The sequence below is a fragment of the Oncorhynchus tshawytscha genome, linkage group LG16, assembly GCF_018296145.1.
Source record: "Oncorhynchus tshawytscha isolate Ot180627B linkage group LG16, Otsh_v2.0, whole genome shotgun sequence".
NCBI lineage: Eukaryota > Metazoa > Chordata > Actinopteri > Salmoniformes > Salmonidae > Oncorhynchus > Oncorhynchus tshawytscha.
In genome coordinates, this window is record NC_056444.1 from 55,226,004 (window position 1) to 55,243,100 (window position 17,097).

Below are 17,097 nucleotides of genomic sequence, written 5' to 3' on the forward strand. Positions count from 1 at the left end.
AGTGCACACTTTCCCTTCTTGTTTTTTGCCCTGGGAACCTGGGTTCATTCCTGGCTATGGAGATCAAATATAACTGTGGGCATTATCAGAGAAGAGGACCGAAGTGAAATAGGGGAGTGAACGGCCCTATCTGGAGTAGCCTAATGACGCAGGCAGGCGCAGGGAAACAGGCTCTTTACTTAGGCGGTTATCAAGTGCCTGAGCAGCTGTTACTCAGTCGCTATATTAAAAAGGCCAGTTCCATCTCCTTGTGCTGGAAAATGGATGTTTCAAACTGAATGAAAGGGTGAAATCCGGTTTGGACCAGTCTTGTTGATGTGTCATGTCGGTGTCAGGAGAGGGGAATTCAGTGAATATTATGTGAGACGACAGACAGTTTGCGTTGGCGACAGTGTGTGAAATGCAGTAGTCACAGTTATGTAAAAGAAGGAAGCTATACCTGGGTGCTCAACAATAATCTAAACACTGTTGAATTGAACGTGTTTAACATAGAATTTCAACTTGCTCTGCACCTGCAGTTCTGAAATAAACCAAGTATTTTGCAGGCTGCTGTTGTTGCTTTCAGCCTTTTAAGGTGCAACATGTTGCCCTCCAGCCCATGCAATATTCCCATAAAATCCTACTAATATCCTGCAGAAAATCCACTCTCCACACTAGGTGCATCTAGTAGAAGCGCCATAAATTCTTAGAGAAAAGCTTCACTGCCCTTTGCACTCCTAACCGGAACTCAGAAACAACTGAGATTACCAACAACCTACTGAGGAGAAAGGGCGCAATGCTACCCAGCATGGTGCAGAGGTCTTATAAGCCCTGTTTATATCTGGTGCTGACATGCATCCTTTGCTGACATGCATCCTCTGATTTAGGCTTTTCATCCAGTAGGATTCGCTGCACACTATTGAGGAAGAGAATTGTCTTGTCACACTCACGTGTGTTTTGACAACAGCTGTTAATAAAAATAGGGGACGAGCTCTACAAAAATGTATGAATGGCGAGGAACAAGCGGGATTGTGTATTGTATGACGCCTTCTCAGTATGGATTAGTAGTATGTTGATATTTATTTGCATGCTTCCATATCCGTGGGAAGTCGGGGTGTTGCAGCACCCCTTGAAAAATCAGTTTAAAAAAAAAAAGAATAAAAAATATGGTTTTCTTCACAAATGTAGTGCACTGGGCCTTTACTAGTCCTTCTGAGTGGACTGACATAGCCATCTGTAGAGCATGCAAAAAAAACCAACTCCCACCCCCTTCCTGTAGCTATGCATACTGCATATGTTTTTACTAAACAGTACATTCCAAATAGTATGTAGTACTATTAGTACAGTATGTAGTTTTAGTAAGTAGTAGGCAGGACCAATTTTGGACAAATCCCCTGTTATTGTTTAGTGGGGCAGCAGGTAGCCTAGTGGTTAGAGGGTTGGACTAGTAACCGAAAGGTTGCAAGATTGCGGCAAGGTAAAAATCTGTTGTTCTGCCCCTGAACAAGGCAGTTAACCCAGTGTTCCTAGGCCATCATTGAAAATAAGAATTAGTTCTAAACTGACTTGCCTAGTTAAATAAAGGTATAATAAATAAATAAAAATTGTTGTGACATTTGATCTATTCAAGTGTACATGGATCACTTTTGGACTGCTGTAAGCATCCAAGTTAAACCATCTCTGCCTCATTTTAGGTCAATTTCCCACTGCCATCAATTTTGACCAGATTTGCCACAATGGACTGCCATGAAGCAGATAGCACCAAAAACCTTACAGACACAATGATTTGTAACAGTTACACTATGTGACACATTTGTGTCATTCCGCTCTGCATCCCCTTCCTCTGGCTCTCTTTTTGCCACCAGTGATCAACCAATTTTGCTCTGGGAGGGAGGGAGAGGATGTAGTGTTTTGCTTATTCATATGTGAAACCCCAGATAGCACACTATTCTTTATGGAAAATGATCAGGGTAAACCCTAAACCTTCTCAACTCAAGCGCAGCTAAAGCCTTGTTCACCCTGGCGTAGTGGGGTGTAGTGACTCAAATCAAATAAAAAAAATCTTTTTTTTTGCATATCTGATTCGAATCTGTTCTTTTTCTTGCAGTCTGAACACCAAACAGCACTTGGAATCAGATATTTTAAGCCACATTTAAAACCACCTTCAAATGGTGAAATATGATTTATTTGCCTTCAAGTGGTTTTTAGATTATTTGTCATATCTTGCTGCTTGATAGCTACTTTGTTGACAGCTTTGACAAGAACATATGGTAGCTAACTAGCTAATTGTTTACAAACAATTGTGTGAATGTGCTCGAAAGTTAAATGGCTACAGTGCCTAGCTAGCTAGTTGTTTGATGTGGCTAGCCAAAAATGACTTGTTTTTGAAAATTGGATCATCTTAACCTTTGAGGCTTTAAAAATGTACTTACACTATGATTTTGAACATTCAAAGCAACTGAGAAATGACCATGGCAGGAATGTTGTCACCTTAGCTTGCCTCATAACTGCTGAGTGATAGGAAGCATGAGCACCACCACCAATCAGCATACACCACTGTGCACACCCGTCATTACTATGACAACTAGCGTAGACATGTCGGCAAATAACTGCTGTCTGAACACACACATCCGATTTGGTCACTTCTAACTTACTGTTTGGACAGTCAGTATTTTGAGTTTGCAGTGACCTTTTATTTAACATAGTTTGCGTGCCTTATTCTAATTTGCATGAACTTCCATGGTTTGCTGTGTCGGTACCTCCTTATGAACTTTCTAATTGATTTATTGTAAACCTCCCCCTTGGCTGGTCTCCTTGGAGACCGGAGTTGGCTCAGGCCTGTCACACCTGGGCCTGATCAACTAACTTCCAGTTCTGGAGCTGCTGCTGGAGGAGGTGCCAGTGGGCAAGATGGCAGCTGGTGAGATGACACAAGGCAGAAAGAAGGGTGAAAGGTTCAAAGGTTAATCTGTGAAATACAAGCTGAGTACTTTCTCCTTTGAGTCAAGTACAGGAGAGATAATTACATGTTCCGCTCCTGAAAATGTTGAGCAGTTGACGGACAGTGAACTCTCAGAAATTTAACCTGACAGAAATGAAGAGGGAAAAACCGCCAACAGGTGAGGTGAAAGCTTCCGAGCCTCACCCCAATTATCAGGAAAATGCCCGAGATGACTCTGGCCCAGTGGGAGTATGGTTTGTGGAGAAAGTGGATCCATGTCTTTTGGTGATCCATTTGTGGTATCGGGCTGGGTGAAGAAGGATTTTGGTTCTTTCAATTTGGGCAAAGTATCCAGAAGTGGACTTGTGTTTATTACATTTTTTGTGTGTCTGCTGCCCAGAGGGAGAAGGCGCTTACGTGACTCTGGGCGAGAGCTGTGTTCTGCTCTCCAGAGCAGAGCGCCGCTGAAAGGAGTGATAACTGGGGTGGCGCTGAGGTGGATTGACTGAAGTTGAGGATTCTGTGTCTGATGCATGCCGTTTGTTTCGATGCAGACCAGGTGAGGGCCTTGAGACTGACCTGGTCTGTCTTTCTGAGTTTTGATGCAGAGTGTTTGCCGGATAAACTCATGCTAGGGTATATAAGTTGTGTAGGCCGTCATTGTGAATAAGAATTTGTTCTTAACTGACTTGCCTAGTTAAATAATGGTTAAATAAATAAAAGTTATCCTGTGGTAACCAAACCCACTATGATGTTTCAGGTACCAAGTTTACGGTTTTGTTGCAGCAGTATGTTAAAGGGAGATTCTGAGGTGTGAGAAGTGTGTAGGAGGGCATGGGACAAAGGAGTGTGTAGAGTCCGTGGGGAAAGTGTTTCAATTGACCATGTTGCTGGGGACCAGAAATGTCCTGTGCAAGTGAGACCGGTTGAAGTTTCCAGGCTGAAAGCAGTGCAAAAAGTGTTTTATGTTGAGGTGAGGAAAGTAGAGGATCTGCCGGAAAATCACAGAGTTTGAAAGCTGCCGCTTCCGCCACAAACTTCACTGGGACCATGTCATACCCAGCCACCAATGACCTTGCAGCCAGAGGGGGACCAAACGTGAGTGTGGTCGAACACATCTGTTCAGAATGGCTCCCTTGTCATGCTTGTTTTCCTCTCCCCCTGCAATGAACCAGGACATGGGCTGGGTTCCATAGACGCTTGATGACAACAGACGACAGGGAGCGACTGCCAAACTACCAACAGTGAAACTAACCAACGGCAGACGAGCAACCGACGGGAGTTGGCTGTGGCCATCCTGGACACTCGTCCAGGAGCACAGACCTTTGATTTTGGTTTGTGATTGTGTACTTCTGAGATTTGAAGTAAAGAACTCTAAACATTTAAACCTTGTCTGTGTGGTGGCCTGTGATCCTTAGAAACCTATTGTGGACATTTACTCTACATTCCACTCGACACAATTATTGATGCTTCTTAAACAGATTATATTCTAATTGACTCAAAGTAACATTTGGAGTTGTTTATGGTACAATGGAGTTCTACTGGGGGTCGGGCTCTTGACTGTAGCAAATTACAGTTTTCTGCCCTGCACAGCCTTCAGACAGGAGGAAGGTAATGGAAAGATTAATAATGAATGTAGTTATTGTGGCACTTGTGAATTGTACTAGCCTCTAGCAAATTACATAAAATAGGATTTGAATGACAAGACACAAATAGCCAGAAGTCAGGTGGTGGCATACATTGTATTACATCAAATATTGTGAACACTTCCAAAGTAGTCAAAGTACAAAACAAGAAGCGTTGAACAAATTGCAATCTACACTTTTTGTATACGTCAAGCACTCAAATGCGGCTCGGATGGGTTGTTTCGGAGGGCGCACGGCTCTCGACCTTCGCCTCTCCCGAGTCTGTGCGGGAGTTGCAGCGATAAGACAAGACAATTGTACATTGACATTATTTTATACTCCCAATTGGACACCACGGAATTGGGGAGAAAGGCGTGTAAAAAAAAAAAAAGTTAACAAAAAAAAAGCATTCAAATACATAGCAGCATAATGGTTCACTCTTCATTCACTCTTCACTTTGGCTTTAAAGCAGATACATTGTAATAAATAGTTTTAAAAAGATTGTCTCCATTCATAAACATTAGCCCTGGCCTGAGGCATGGCAACAGTAAATAATTATAGTAAGTCATCAAGTCACAGAAGGGGCCTGTACATAAGGCACATACGATTCATATTCAAAGATAAAGACATGGTGAGACAAAATACAGGTTAAACGCAAATCAAGTGTACTGATGCTGTTTAAATTGGAACCCAGTGCTGCTATTTGCAGTGCTTGTGGTGATACTAGTATAAAGTGAGGTTATCAATACAAAAGTCATATGCATATGAAATATGGTAGTGCTTTAATTTATGAAATACAGTGGGGTCTGAAATGATTGACAGCCTTAAATGAGCAAAAATGATTGTATAAAATAAATAATTTAAATACTGAGCTACTGTATATTGTACATTTACATTATTTTATAATACAATTGTTCAGAGAAACTTTAAGTAACCTTTTTTTCCCTAAAAGTTAGGGGTAAAAATTGACACCCGTTTTCAATACCGCACCTTGCGAGGATAACGACACTGAGCCCTATCTAAAATGTTTAAGATTGTAGAACACATTGGGAGGGATCTTGGACCATTACTCCATACAAAGTCTTTCCAGATCCTTGATATTCATCTGTGCTTATCGACAGCCCTCAACACAAACCACACATTTTCAACTGGTTTCAAGTCCAGAGAATGAGATGGCCATTGTAAAATGTTGATTTTGCAGCCAATTAACTGTTTCTCTGTGGATTTTGTGTGCTTGGGGTCATGGTCTTGCTGGAAGATCCATTTGCATCCAAGTTTTTGATAACTTCTTCCCCTTTATTTATAATGCATTCACATAATTGTGCTATTGTTAGAATGCAAGAAGAATTTAAACAAATGTACACTATTTGGCATGCTGCTAAAGAACATCAGGGGTACTGAACATTTCCAGGACAAGTCCTGCAACTTAAGCATAATTTATTATATACCCAAAATAATGTTTAATTTATAACATGACAAAGCAGAACTAGATCATTGCATTTTTTCTCTTAGTTCCTCTGCCTAGAGTTTTAAAGTGCATTGGGTGTACTGGATTGACTTGTCAGTCTCACAGCTAATAATAAAAGGATCAGAGATATTTTGCACCCAGTTCAGACTGTTCATCTCAGTTTCTTGAAATGCTGGACTCAAAAAAGGTCAAAGATCACAATGGCCACAGTGTTGTTGCTGCTGCTTTGAAGGGATTTCTTGAGTCTGAGGGAGTCCTTGTCTGGTGTTTTTGCTGTGTTCCCCTCAGCACTAACCCTTTGAGGTCTCCGGTGTCCGTAAGGCACTTTATTTTGATGATGCACACTGTGGATCTGCCGCTCTTCATCATGACTTGACTCAAGTTTCCAGTGGTTCATTATTCTCCTCCGAAAAACAGTCTGAAATTGCTCCTCCTAGAAATGACAAAGAAAATACAGGTTGTTTTACATTCAAGATTGAGGGAGCTACTGGTTTGAAATAGTAGCCACACCCTGTGGATGTGCTGTCCCCTCTAGTATGTGTGTGCATGTGTTAAACTTAATGGACGTGCTCGACAGATGGTTGGACTCAACTTTTCAAACACCAATTCCAAGGCCTTCCAAGTAAGAGCTTTAGAATGAGGTTGACTTAGCATTTCTATGGGACTGATACCAGCAGCGGTTCTAGCTTGTACAGCACCCTGGGCAAACCCTCCCTTTTTATTCAGACATTTGGAACACCACAAATATATACAAAAATAAGACTCAAATATCAAAAAGTAGTAACAAACACAAATAAAAACAAATTTGCGATGATTTGGCACTGGAGCATCAAAACTATATATTCACAGTATTATGAATGCATCGTGGTTTATTTGGTAGCATTTTGTAGTGTGACTGATTTTACTAATTGCATTAGTACTGTACAAAGTAAACCCCCGCCCACCTCGTACTTCTGAGTGGGAGACCTTCCCAGGCAGTAGCCTGCCTAGCTCACAAATTAGAAATCAGGGCGCCCAATCCGACAAGGTTAATTGACTCACAGTCCCACACGGTGACAGGATATCATTGACGTAACGTGCAAATGAGCGATAGAAAACCGATCGCGCAAATGACACCATTACAAAAAATGTGCGGGCAGCCCGGGCAAGATGCCGCTTATACCTAAATCCGCCACTGGTTGATACTCAAGTGAGGTCTCTTACCATAACTTGCTGAGGCGTGAGGGGAACGTGTCGTCGGCTCCGCTTTGGCTTTGCGCAGTAGCTCTCCAAATGCTGCAGGTCACAGGCCTTTAAGCAACACTGCTCCACAATTCCCTTCCCTCTCATCCGAGTCCCATTCCCTCTGAGGCGAGGACCATTCCCTCGGGTGGACCGAAGTCCATTCGGTGCTGTAACAAGAAAAAAAAGTATTTGGATCAGATCGTGAAACAATGCACCGTCTTGAAGAGTTGCATACACATCTAGTAGGTGGTGGGCTGAAGCTGAAAAATCAGGAAGTTGATCGACCTACGTCGAGGGAGGAGCTGTTTTTTTTTTAATATGACAATTAAATATTATTATAATTACTGTTAGTTTGTTGGCACCTTCAATTCTTGCAAATTTCCTCAGAAAGGTATATGTCAACTGTCTGCTCAGGCAAACTTGCAAACTGCTAAACTTGGAACCAATCAGAACTCCCGTATATACCCCTCGTGATGAAGGCAGCCAATGGCCTGCTTCTATCTAAAATTTAAACACAGCCTACCATGAAATCGTGATCTGCTGTCAGTGTTTTAAGAGGAACTAACATTAGCTCCAAAAGACTGAAATAAGATAAATATCTGTTTGAGTGCACTTTAAATATGTAGCATGCAAGAAGAATGGTCTTGATCATATGAAGTACTAACGCCATTGACCAATTAGCAGTAACATGAAGTACTTAAGTACAAATATTTCATAAACCCAGGGTCGTTACAGTACTTACAGTTGAAGTCGGAAGTTTACATACACTTAGGTTGGAGTCATCAAAACTTGTTTTTCAACCACTACACAAATGTCTTGTTAAATTATAGTTTTGGCAAGTCGGTTAGGACATCTACTTTGTGCATGACAAAAGTAATTTTTCAACAATTGTTTGACAGATAATTTAACTTATAATTCACTGTATCACAATTCCAGTGGGTCAGAACTTTACATACACTAAATTGACTGTCTTTAAACAGCTTGGAGAATTCCAGAAAGTAGGTCATGGCTTTAGAAACTTCTGATAGGCTAATTGACATAATTTGAGTCAATTAGAGGTGTACCTGTGGATGTATTTCAAGGCCTACCTTCAAAGTCAGCGCCTCTTTGCCATCATGGGAAAATCAAAAGAAATCAGCCAAGACCTCAGAAAAAAAATTGTAGACCTCCACAAGTTTGGTTCATCCTTGGGAGCAATTTCCAAAACACCTGAAGGTACCATGTTGATCTGTACAAACAATAGTACACAAGTATTAACACCATGGGACCACGCAGCAGTCATACCGCTCAGGAAGGAAACACAATCTGTCTCCAAGAGATGAACATACTTTGGTGCGAAAAGTGCAAATCAATCCCAGAACAACAGATGCTGTGAAGATGCTGGAGGAAACAGGTACAAAAGTACCTATATCCACAGTAAAACTAGTCCTATATCGACATACCCTGAAAGGCTTCTCAGCAAGGACGAAACCACTGCTCCAAAACCGGTATAAAAAAGCCAGACTACGGATTGCAACTGCACATGGGGACAAAGATCGTACTTTTTGGTGAAATTAAACAAAAATAGAACTGTTTGGCCATAATGACCATCGCTATGTTTGGAGGAAAAAGGGGGAGGCTTGCAAGCCGAAGAACACCATCCCAACCGTGAAGCACGGGGGTGGCAGCATCATGGTGTGGGGGTGCTTTGCTGCAGGAGGGTCTGGTGCACTTCACAAAATAAGATGGCATCATGAGGTAGGAAAATGATGTGGATATATTGAAGCAACATCTCAAGACATCAGTCAGGAAGTTAAAGCTTGGTCGCAAATGGGTCTTCCAAATGGACAATGACCCCAAGCATACTTCCAAAGTTGTGGAAAAACGGCTTAAGAACAACAAGGTCAAGGTATTGGAGTGGCAATCAAAGCCCTGACCTCAATCCTATAGAAAATTTGTGGAAAGAACTGAAAATGTGTGTGGAACAAGGAGGCCTACAAACCTGACTCAGTCACACCAGCTGTCAGGAGGAATGGGCTAAAATTCACCCAACTTATTGTGGGAAGCTTGTGGAAGGATACCCGAAACGTTTGACCCAAGTTAAGCAATTTAAAAGGCAATGATACCAAATACCAATTGAGTGCATGTAAACTTCTGACCCACTGGGAATGTGATGAAATAAATAAATCATTCTCTCCACTATTATTCTGACATTTCACATTCTTAAAATAAAGTGGTGATCCTAACTTTTACTATGATTAAATGTCAGAAATTGTGAAAAATAGTTTAAATGTATTTGGCAAAGGTGTATGATGTGTAAAACTTCTGACGGATATTTCTTTTGGCCATCTATATACTTTATATTTGACAAAATCATAAAAAAAATGTACTGGTTACCAACATAATTAGAACAGTATAAAGTATGTTTTTGTATGTAATTATAAACTGAGTGGTTCGAGCCCTAAATGCTGATTGGCTGACAGCCGTGGTATATCAAACCGTATACCAAGGGTATGACAAACGTTTATTTTTACTGCTCTAATTACGTTGTTTACCTTTATTTAACTAGGCAAGTCAGTTAAGAACAAATTCTTATTTTCAATGACGGCCTAGGAACAGTGGGTTAACTGCCTTGTTCAGGGGCAGAACGACAGATTTTTACCTTGTCAGCTCTTGGATTCGATCTTGCAACCTTCCGGTTACTAGTCCAACACTAACCACTAGGCTACCTGCTGCCCAAAACATCACAGTTTTGAAAACATAGCTTGTCCAAAAGGGGTCTCTTGGCACAACATACCCTGGGTATGGGGTAAATTGAGCCAGGTTAACTTAAGCAGGATATACATTTCTGTGTTGAATTAAATATTACCACTGCCTTTTTAAAACCATCTATATCTTTATCTCCAACACTTTGTGCTTCTTTTTTTTTTAACATGACATAGGCCAGGCCCAGATGTTATCTCATACCCAAGCGTTAATGCCTTGCTTGCATTACGCCTGGGAAGAAAACACTTAAATTCACTCAACCATTAGCTCAACTTACCCCAAGCAAACATTTAGACTATATTAGCCCACACAGCTATACTGAACAAAAATATAAAACGCAACATGTAAAGTGTTGGTCCCATGTTTCATGAGCTGAAATATAAGACAGACATTTTCCGTACGCACCAAAAGCTTATTTCTCTAAAATGTTGAGCACACATTTGTTTACATCCCTGTCAGTGAGCATTGTATAATTTTTCAAGTTAAATCTAACCATCTGACAGGTGTGGCATATCACAGCATGATCATTACACATATGCACCTTATACTGGGGACAATGATAGGCCACTAAAATGTGCCTCAAGTTGAGGGAGCATACAATTGGCATGCTGACTGCAGGAATATCCACCAGAGCTGTTGCCAGAGAATTAAGCATAATTTATCATCTACTGAAGGGTGCTGAAGAGTATTTCTGTCTGCAATGAAAAAAAAATTATTCTGATTGGCAGGGCTGCACCAGTGACGTGAAATTGACTGATTTCCTTATGAACTAACTCAGCAAACTCTTTGAAATTGTTGCATTTATATTTTTGTTCAGTATACAGTAGAAGGATGCACTTTCTTGCTAGGTGTAGGACATCATGTTGAAGCTTAGAGACCCCATTTGATGTATAGAACAATATTGAAATGATCTACTTTGATGTAGATACAAGAATGAAACTCCTAACACAAATTCATTTGACTTGGTAAAAATACATGTTTTTTGGACCCAACTTGCTTACCAAATTTTCCATGTGATTTCTTTCTTCACATACTACATAAAATGATGACCCCTTCCTAAATATTTGGTCAAATGATACATTTTGTGTATGGTTTCCTAGAAACAAGCGTGGCTCAACTTACCCCACTCTCCCCTACTGCAGTTCTCAAAGCTTTTTTCCCCTGTTTAATACACTTCCCTTTACATAAAATTGCACATAATCAGTTGTATTATTTATTGTTATAGCTACGGCTATCGCTCTAGTGTTGGCAAAATGTTCCTTGTAAGCACTCTGTCATCTTGTTGGATGAGAAAGAAACATGATATCAGGCTGTGAAAGTGGCCTTGGTGGAATAAGGGTAAAGGTGATTAGGTGAGAGGGCTTATGGATAGTAATGTCTGGTCTTACTGCTAAAGTCTCAGCATGGATACTTTTTTCCCCCTTCAAATGAATGGCTATTTGCCTGTAAGAAATGTCCCAGTATACGTTTTCTTCTGAGCATTGAGTTGTAACACTGGTGTCAGCAGTGGGATTCAGTGACCATATGGCGTTTCTCTGACAGAAAGAGGGAGCATACTATCTAAACAGCAGGACATTAAATGGCAAGTAGCAGCACAAAAGGGGACAACAGGGAACCATACCTCTGTAAAATCCACGGTCTCCGCACACAAACTCTAGGTGGGCAACAAGTTCAGATCCACAACGTGCTCTTGACTCTGCATGGTCTGGTAGAGCTGCAAGGCACAAGATGGAGTACAGCACACCAACACTCCGCCAACATAGCACCTAAGAAAGAATGCACTTTAATAATCAATATCTAGCACCACTCATCTGACTGAACACAACGGTCTTGTCCAAGCTGCCACTACATTATTAACACCAGCACATTAACATATACAAAAACATTAGGCTCTATTGAGTTGAAGATAAAACATTTTTTAGCGTAGGCTTAATCATACTTTTCCACAATAATTTGGGCAAACAGGTGGCATAAAACCTAAAAATAATAATTTATTTTCTGGTTATAAGTTTCACTGTAATAAAGCTTAACAATTGGCAGTCAGTACTTATAGATTATTATTTAGTTGATAAGCAAGGAAACTCATCATCATAAATATTCAAGACAAAAGACATTCAACCCAACAAAGTAGGAGTCTCCATGTGCACACTATCAAAACAGCTATTACAAACCAAAGCATGGCAACAAACATTCCCCCCAAAATTATCCTTATCAAGCAAAGAGCACATAGCGGTTACCCCGTATTAACCTTGATGCTTGTTTTAGTACAGTGAGTTACAAAATAAAGATTCATAATTCAGCTAAGATAGAATTATGGATGATAGCAGCCTTAAAATACAACCACCGCCTCCCACGCTCTTTCTGTCACTCTGGCAAGGCTACTCTGCCCTCCCCTCTAGAAAGATACCGTAGAGAGGAGGACGCTCCATTTCTACTGAAGCCTACATTACACCTGTAAACTTCATTCACATATACACATCTCAGGGACCCAAAAGTAGACAACATTGCATCCAATCCTCTGATGCTTTACAACTGAGGACATAATTGCTCCTTCAATACCAAGTTCTTCCTTGCAGAAAAAGCAGCAAATATGCATGTAGATTAGATATGGCATCATAATGAAGTGTATACATCGCTCATAGAAAGTACATTATTAAGGGTGACAAGCAGCACCTACTAATTTTGAGCTGCACTAATGTCAAAATTGTCCATGCAGATAATTATTGCAATACAACAACTGAATGAACCCACTGGGCAAATGAGTTGCAGTGCAGAACATAAATATATTTTATTTCTATGGTGCAATCTGCTGATAGGAATGTCATGAGCTGGAGGTGAAGGGCCTCCAGCTCATAACATTCAAACAAATACAACACTTTGCAGCCACTGGGTAGATGTTATTTCACTGCATCCCACACAGCCAAAGATGCATCATGTGAACTTGCTAAACTGTGCATCCCTAAATTTGCCACCATGTAGGTGGATATTTAAATGCTATGCAGTGAAAATATCACATTTCAATTTCTGCAAAGCCACAACTCCACATAAGAGCAAGGATATTGTACTGTTTGTAACCTAAAAACTGTTTTCAATATCTGTAAAGAAAATACATTGGGTCACTAGGGACCAATAGCTTTATTCAACTTCTACTTTGGGCCAGTTTCCCAGACAGATTAGCATAAATCTATTCCTGGACTAAAGCATGCTCAATAAACTATCTCCAAATCAAACCTCCTGAAATTTCACAGTACAAATACATGTCAATAACCACTGTTCCAGAATTAGTTCAATGTTCTCCTGAGTGACCGCACATACCTTCAGTGTACATCCTTTGGCAGACGACCAGTGTAGTGAGGGCTCAGAGGAGTGCATCTTGTCTGTCTGTCTGTCTAGGCATAGAGAAGGTAAGGCCTTGGAGCTGCAGTCTTATACTCAACCAGAGGGGAAGGACCAGTAGCTCAGTAGCTCCCTCCCTCCATTCTAGGCATTCTCCCTGGCCGAAAGAGGAAGGGTGTAAACTATTGAATCGTGTCCAAATCAAAAGTACTATCATGCCAACTTCCTGCCTCTCATTGTCATGCCAAACAAGATCAGATCAAATCGTGGACCAGGGTAATTGAAAAGGTTTCGCAGGTTGTAAAATACTTTAACCTAGGCTGACCTCCAGTACTTACAATGACTTACACTGTATAGGCCAAGGTAAGCCTTTACTTTGCACACTATGATTGATTAGAGAAAAGACACTAAGGGCCGGCTCTATTCAATTTGCAGCGCTGAAGATCCACTATTAAAAGGCAAAATTTCCATGGTTCTGGAGACTGCATTCACGCCACATCGTTAATTACCTTCACATATCTTCGGCGATATGGATTGAATCCAACCCGTGTCTAATTTTACTCGATTAGTTAATTGGCCAGAGTTCACACATCTGGCCATGTTCAGTACGAGAAAATGCTTTGAAAACGAGGTACTTCCTGAAGTTCTATTTTCCCATTGCCAAACAGAATAGTTTGATTCAGTGTGCCATAGACATGACCCCGGTATCCCAAGTCTAAACTTGCTGATTAAAAGCCCAATAGAAGCGGCTGGCCTCAAAGGCCAAATTTGGTGTAACAAGAGAAAGAGATGGACTTACATTACATTGTATGTTCACCACTGCCATCATTTGGGTCGAGCCAGGTCTTTTTTTTTACTGTCAAACTGTGCAACTCAGAGGATTGTCACATATAAAATGTGGTTCCTGATAAGTTAGACAGTTCCAGAGATTTTCTCCGTCACACAACAGCCCAAAAAATTACGACCCCATTGACTGCTGTCATGACTTTCGACCCATGGCCCTTCTGGGCAACCATCCAAATAGTAAACTGACAACACTGTACGTTCGTCATTACAGCACACTGTCTGGGAGTAAGAGTGAACACATAGCACGTGGCGTTCAGGAGAGATGTTACTGGTGAGGAAATGCAGATCGTGTGTGATACACAAAACCAAAAAAATAACAAAATGATGCCTTCATACAAACATTAGTTGCTTTATTGCACAAGGTCAATGTAATGAGACTACACAAAACAAAGTTATTTGGCAGAACTCAAACTTCCCATTGACTAGTCTATCACAGTAAGACTTTGCTGCCACAGGTGGCGACCTGGGTGTTGTGCTTCTGAAGGATTCCTCCACTTATAAATGTAACAACTTGAGAGGGACTCATTTTCAGCATCTAGTAATAACTTGTGCAGTATCATCTAACAAACATCTTGAAAACAGAAAATATTCAACCCGCAGTATAAATACTGTTCCAACTGGGGGGAGAATAGGATACAACTTATACTTTTAACACAAGTGACAATGTTCAAAATGTGAAGGGGGAAAAAAATGTAACTAATTGTGTCTCTAAAGGGGGAATTCAGACCAGTTACACACATGTGGATGGAACTTTATTCCGTTTTTAGGCACTTCTCTCTGCGTATTCTGACCTTGATCTTGTGCTAGGGGAAATGCCAGTGCCAGCTAAGGTAAGCATTTAATGTGGCAATCAAAGAAATGAAGGTGTGGTGGTGTCTCTTACAGGTACGCTGTATTCTGAACTTGACTGAATTCCCTCATAATGCCACCACCTTTAATCATGAGGAAACTGTGATGATCGAGCAACCTGCCAGTTCCAAGTGGAAAAGCTAATTATTTCCCCCCCAATAAAAATAACACCAATCTCCATGCACTCTCATTTATACATTGATAAGAGCTAGGTAAATGAGTAATCCATTTGGATAAGGGGATAGTAAATATTATTTAATTGCTTTAGATACATTTTACCTTATGATCACTGGCGACAAAATGTGAAACTAGTCATATTTCAGCAAACTGAAAAGCATGTAAACTTGTCAGGTTTTTCCACGATGAATTATAAACAGCAGTGATGTTATTCAAAATTATAATTGTAGGCCTATGGCTTCATCATTTGTGGGGGCTGAATTTGGAGATCCAAGCCGAGGCTGGAGCCTATGGTAACCTGTGCACACTGACAGTAACTCCGAACCTACCGAGATGATTTATGCACTCTAGAATGTTTCAATTATATGCCCCAACTTATCAGTGGTTTGTTTTGACAATTTCTATTGAATTAAATATTAGCCACCGTCAGTAATACCCACATACTATCACTTTAGTTAGTCCTAACCATTACATGGTTAGTTTACCCGTCTTTCCTGTCACATAAGTGTGGTTAATCCAGAGGGTCACTAGCAATAGGCTTACATACATTGCATTCGGAAAGTTCAGACCCCTTCACTTTCCACTTTGTTACGTGACAGCCTTATTTTCCTCATCTACACACAATACCCAATATTGACAAAGCGAAAACAGGCTTAAACATTTTTGCAAATATATTAAGACCCTTTGCTATGGGATTTTAAATTGTGCTCATTGATCATCCTTGAGATGTTTCTACAACTTGGAGTCCACCTGTGGTAAGTTGGATTTGGAAAGGTACACACCTGTCTATATAAAAAGGTCCCACTGTTGACAGTGCATTTCAAAGCAAAAACCAAGCCATGAAGTCAAAGGAATTGTCCGTAGAGCTCCGAGACAGGATCATGTCAAGGCACAGATCTGGGGAAGGCCATCAAAAAATGTCTACAACATTGAAAGGGACCTCCATCATTCTTAAATGGAAGAAGTTTGGAACCACCAAGACTCTTTCTAGAGTTGGTTGCCTGGCCAAACTGAGCAATCGGGGGAGAAGAGCCTTGCTCCGGTTGGTGACCAAGAACCCAATGGTCACTGACAGAGCTCCAGAGTTACTCTGTGGAGATGGGAAGAGCCTTCCAGAAGGACAGCCATCTATGCAGCACTCCACCAATCAGGCCTTTATGGTAGAGTGGCCAGACAGAAGCCACTCCTCAGTAAAAAAGCACATGATAGCCCACTTGGAGTTTGCCAAAAAAGCACCTGAAGACTCAAACCATGAGAAACAAGATTCTCTGGTCTGATGAAACCAAGCTTGAACTATTTAGTCTGAATGCCAAGCGTCACGTCTGGAGGAAACCTGGCACCATCCCTACTGTGCAGAATGGTGGTGGCAGCATCATGCTGTGGGGATGTTTTTCAGTGGCAGGAACTAGGAACTGTGAGACTAGTCAGGATTGAGTGAAAGATGAATAGAGCAAAGTACAGAAAGATCCTTGATGAAAACCTGCTAAAGAGCGCTCAGGACCTCACACTGTGGCAAAGGTTCCCCTTCCAACAGCACAACAACCCTAAGCACACAGCCAAGACAACGCAGTATGTGACTTTCATTGATCCCTATTCTGATCTCGTTCTCTCAATATATTCTATATTCGAGAACATTTGAATTAAAGGTGCAATATTCAGAAACCGCTCTGCCATTTTATGGTTGCTAAAATTTAAAGTTTGCTTTATTTCAGATTGTGACAAAACAAGCAATGTTTGGTGTAGAAAACCATTGTACCATCTAAACCAGCTGTCAGCGGTTTGAATCTGGTGTACAAAACCGAAAGACGCAAATTCTAAACTTACGAACGGGAAGCATAGAAATGGCACACAGAACTGCTTCTTAGACTTACTTTCAATGAGAATGACAGATCTATAAAACACATTTC

At 40.9% G+C, this 17,097-nt stretch overlaps 1 protein-coding gene across 1 annotated transcript; it reads right to left on the reverse strand.

Moving 5' to 3' along the window:
* Nucleotides 1-4,643: 4,643 nt before the first annotated feature.
* igf3 (insulin-like growth factor 3) lies at nt 4,644-13,797 on the reverse strand. Its single transcript, XM_024375460.2, has 4 exons — nt 13,298-13,797; nt 11,604-11,748; nt 7,217-7,404; nt 4,644-6,446 (listed from the first exon to the last, which is right to left on the reverse strand). The coding sequence occupies exons 1-4, from the start codon at nt 13,352-13,354 to the stop codon at nt 6,192-6,194; spliced, it is 645 nt and encodes a 214-aa protein (XP_024231228.1). The 5' UTR covers nt 13,355-13,797; the 3' UTR covers nt 4,644-6,191.
* Nucleotides 13,798-17,097: the final 3,300 nt, after the last annotated feature.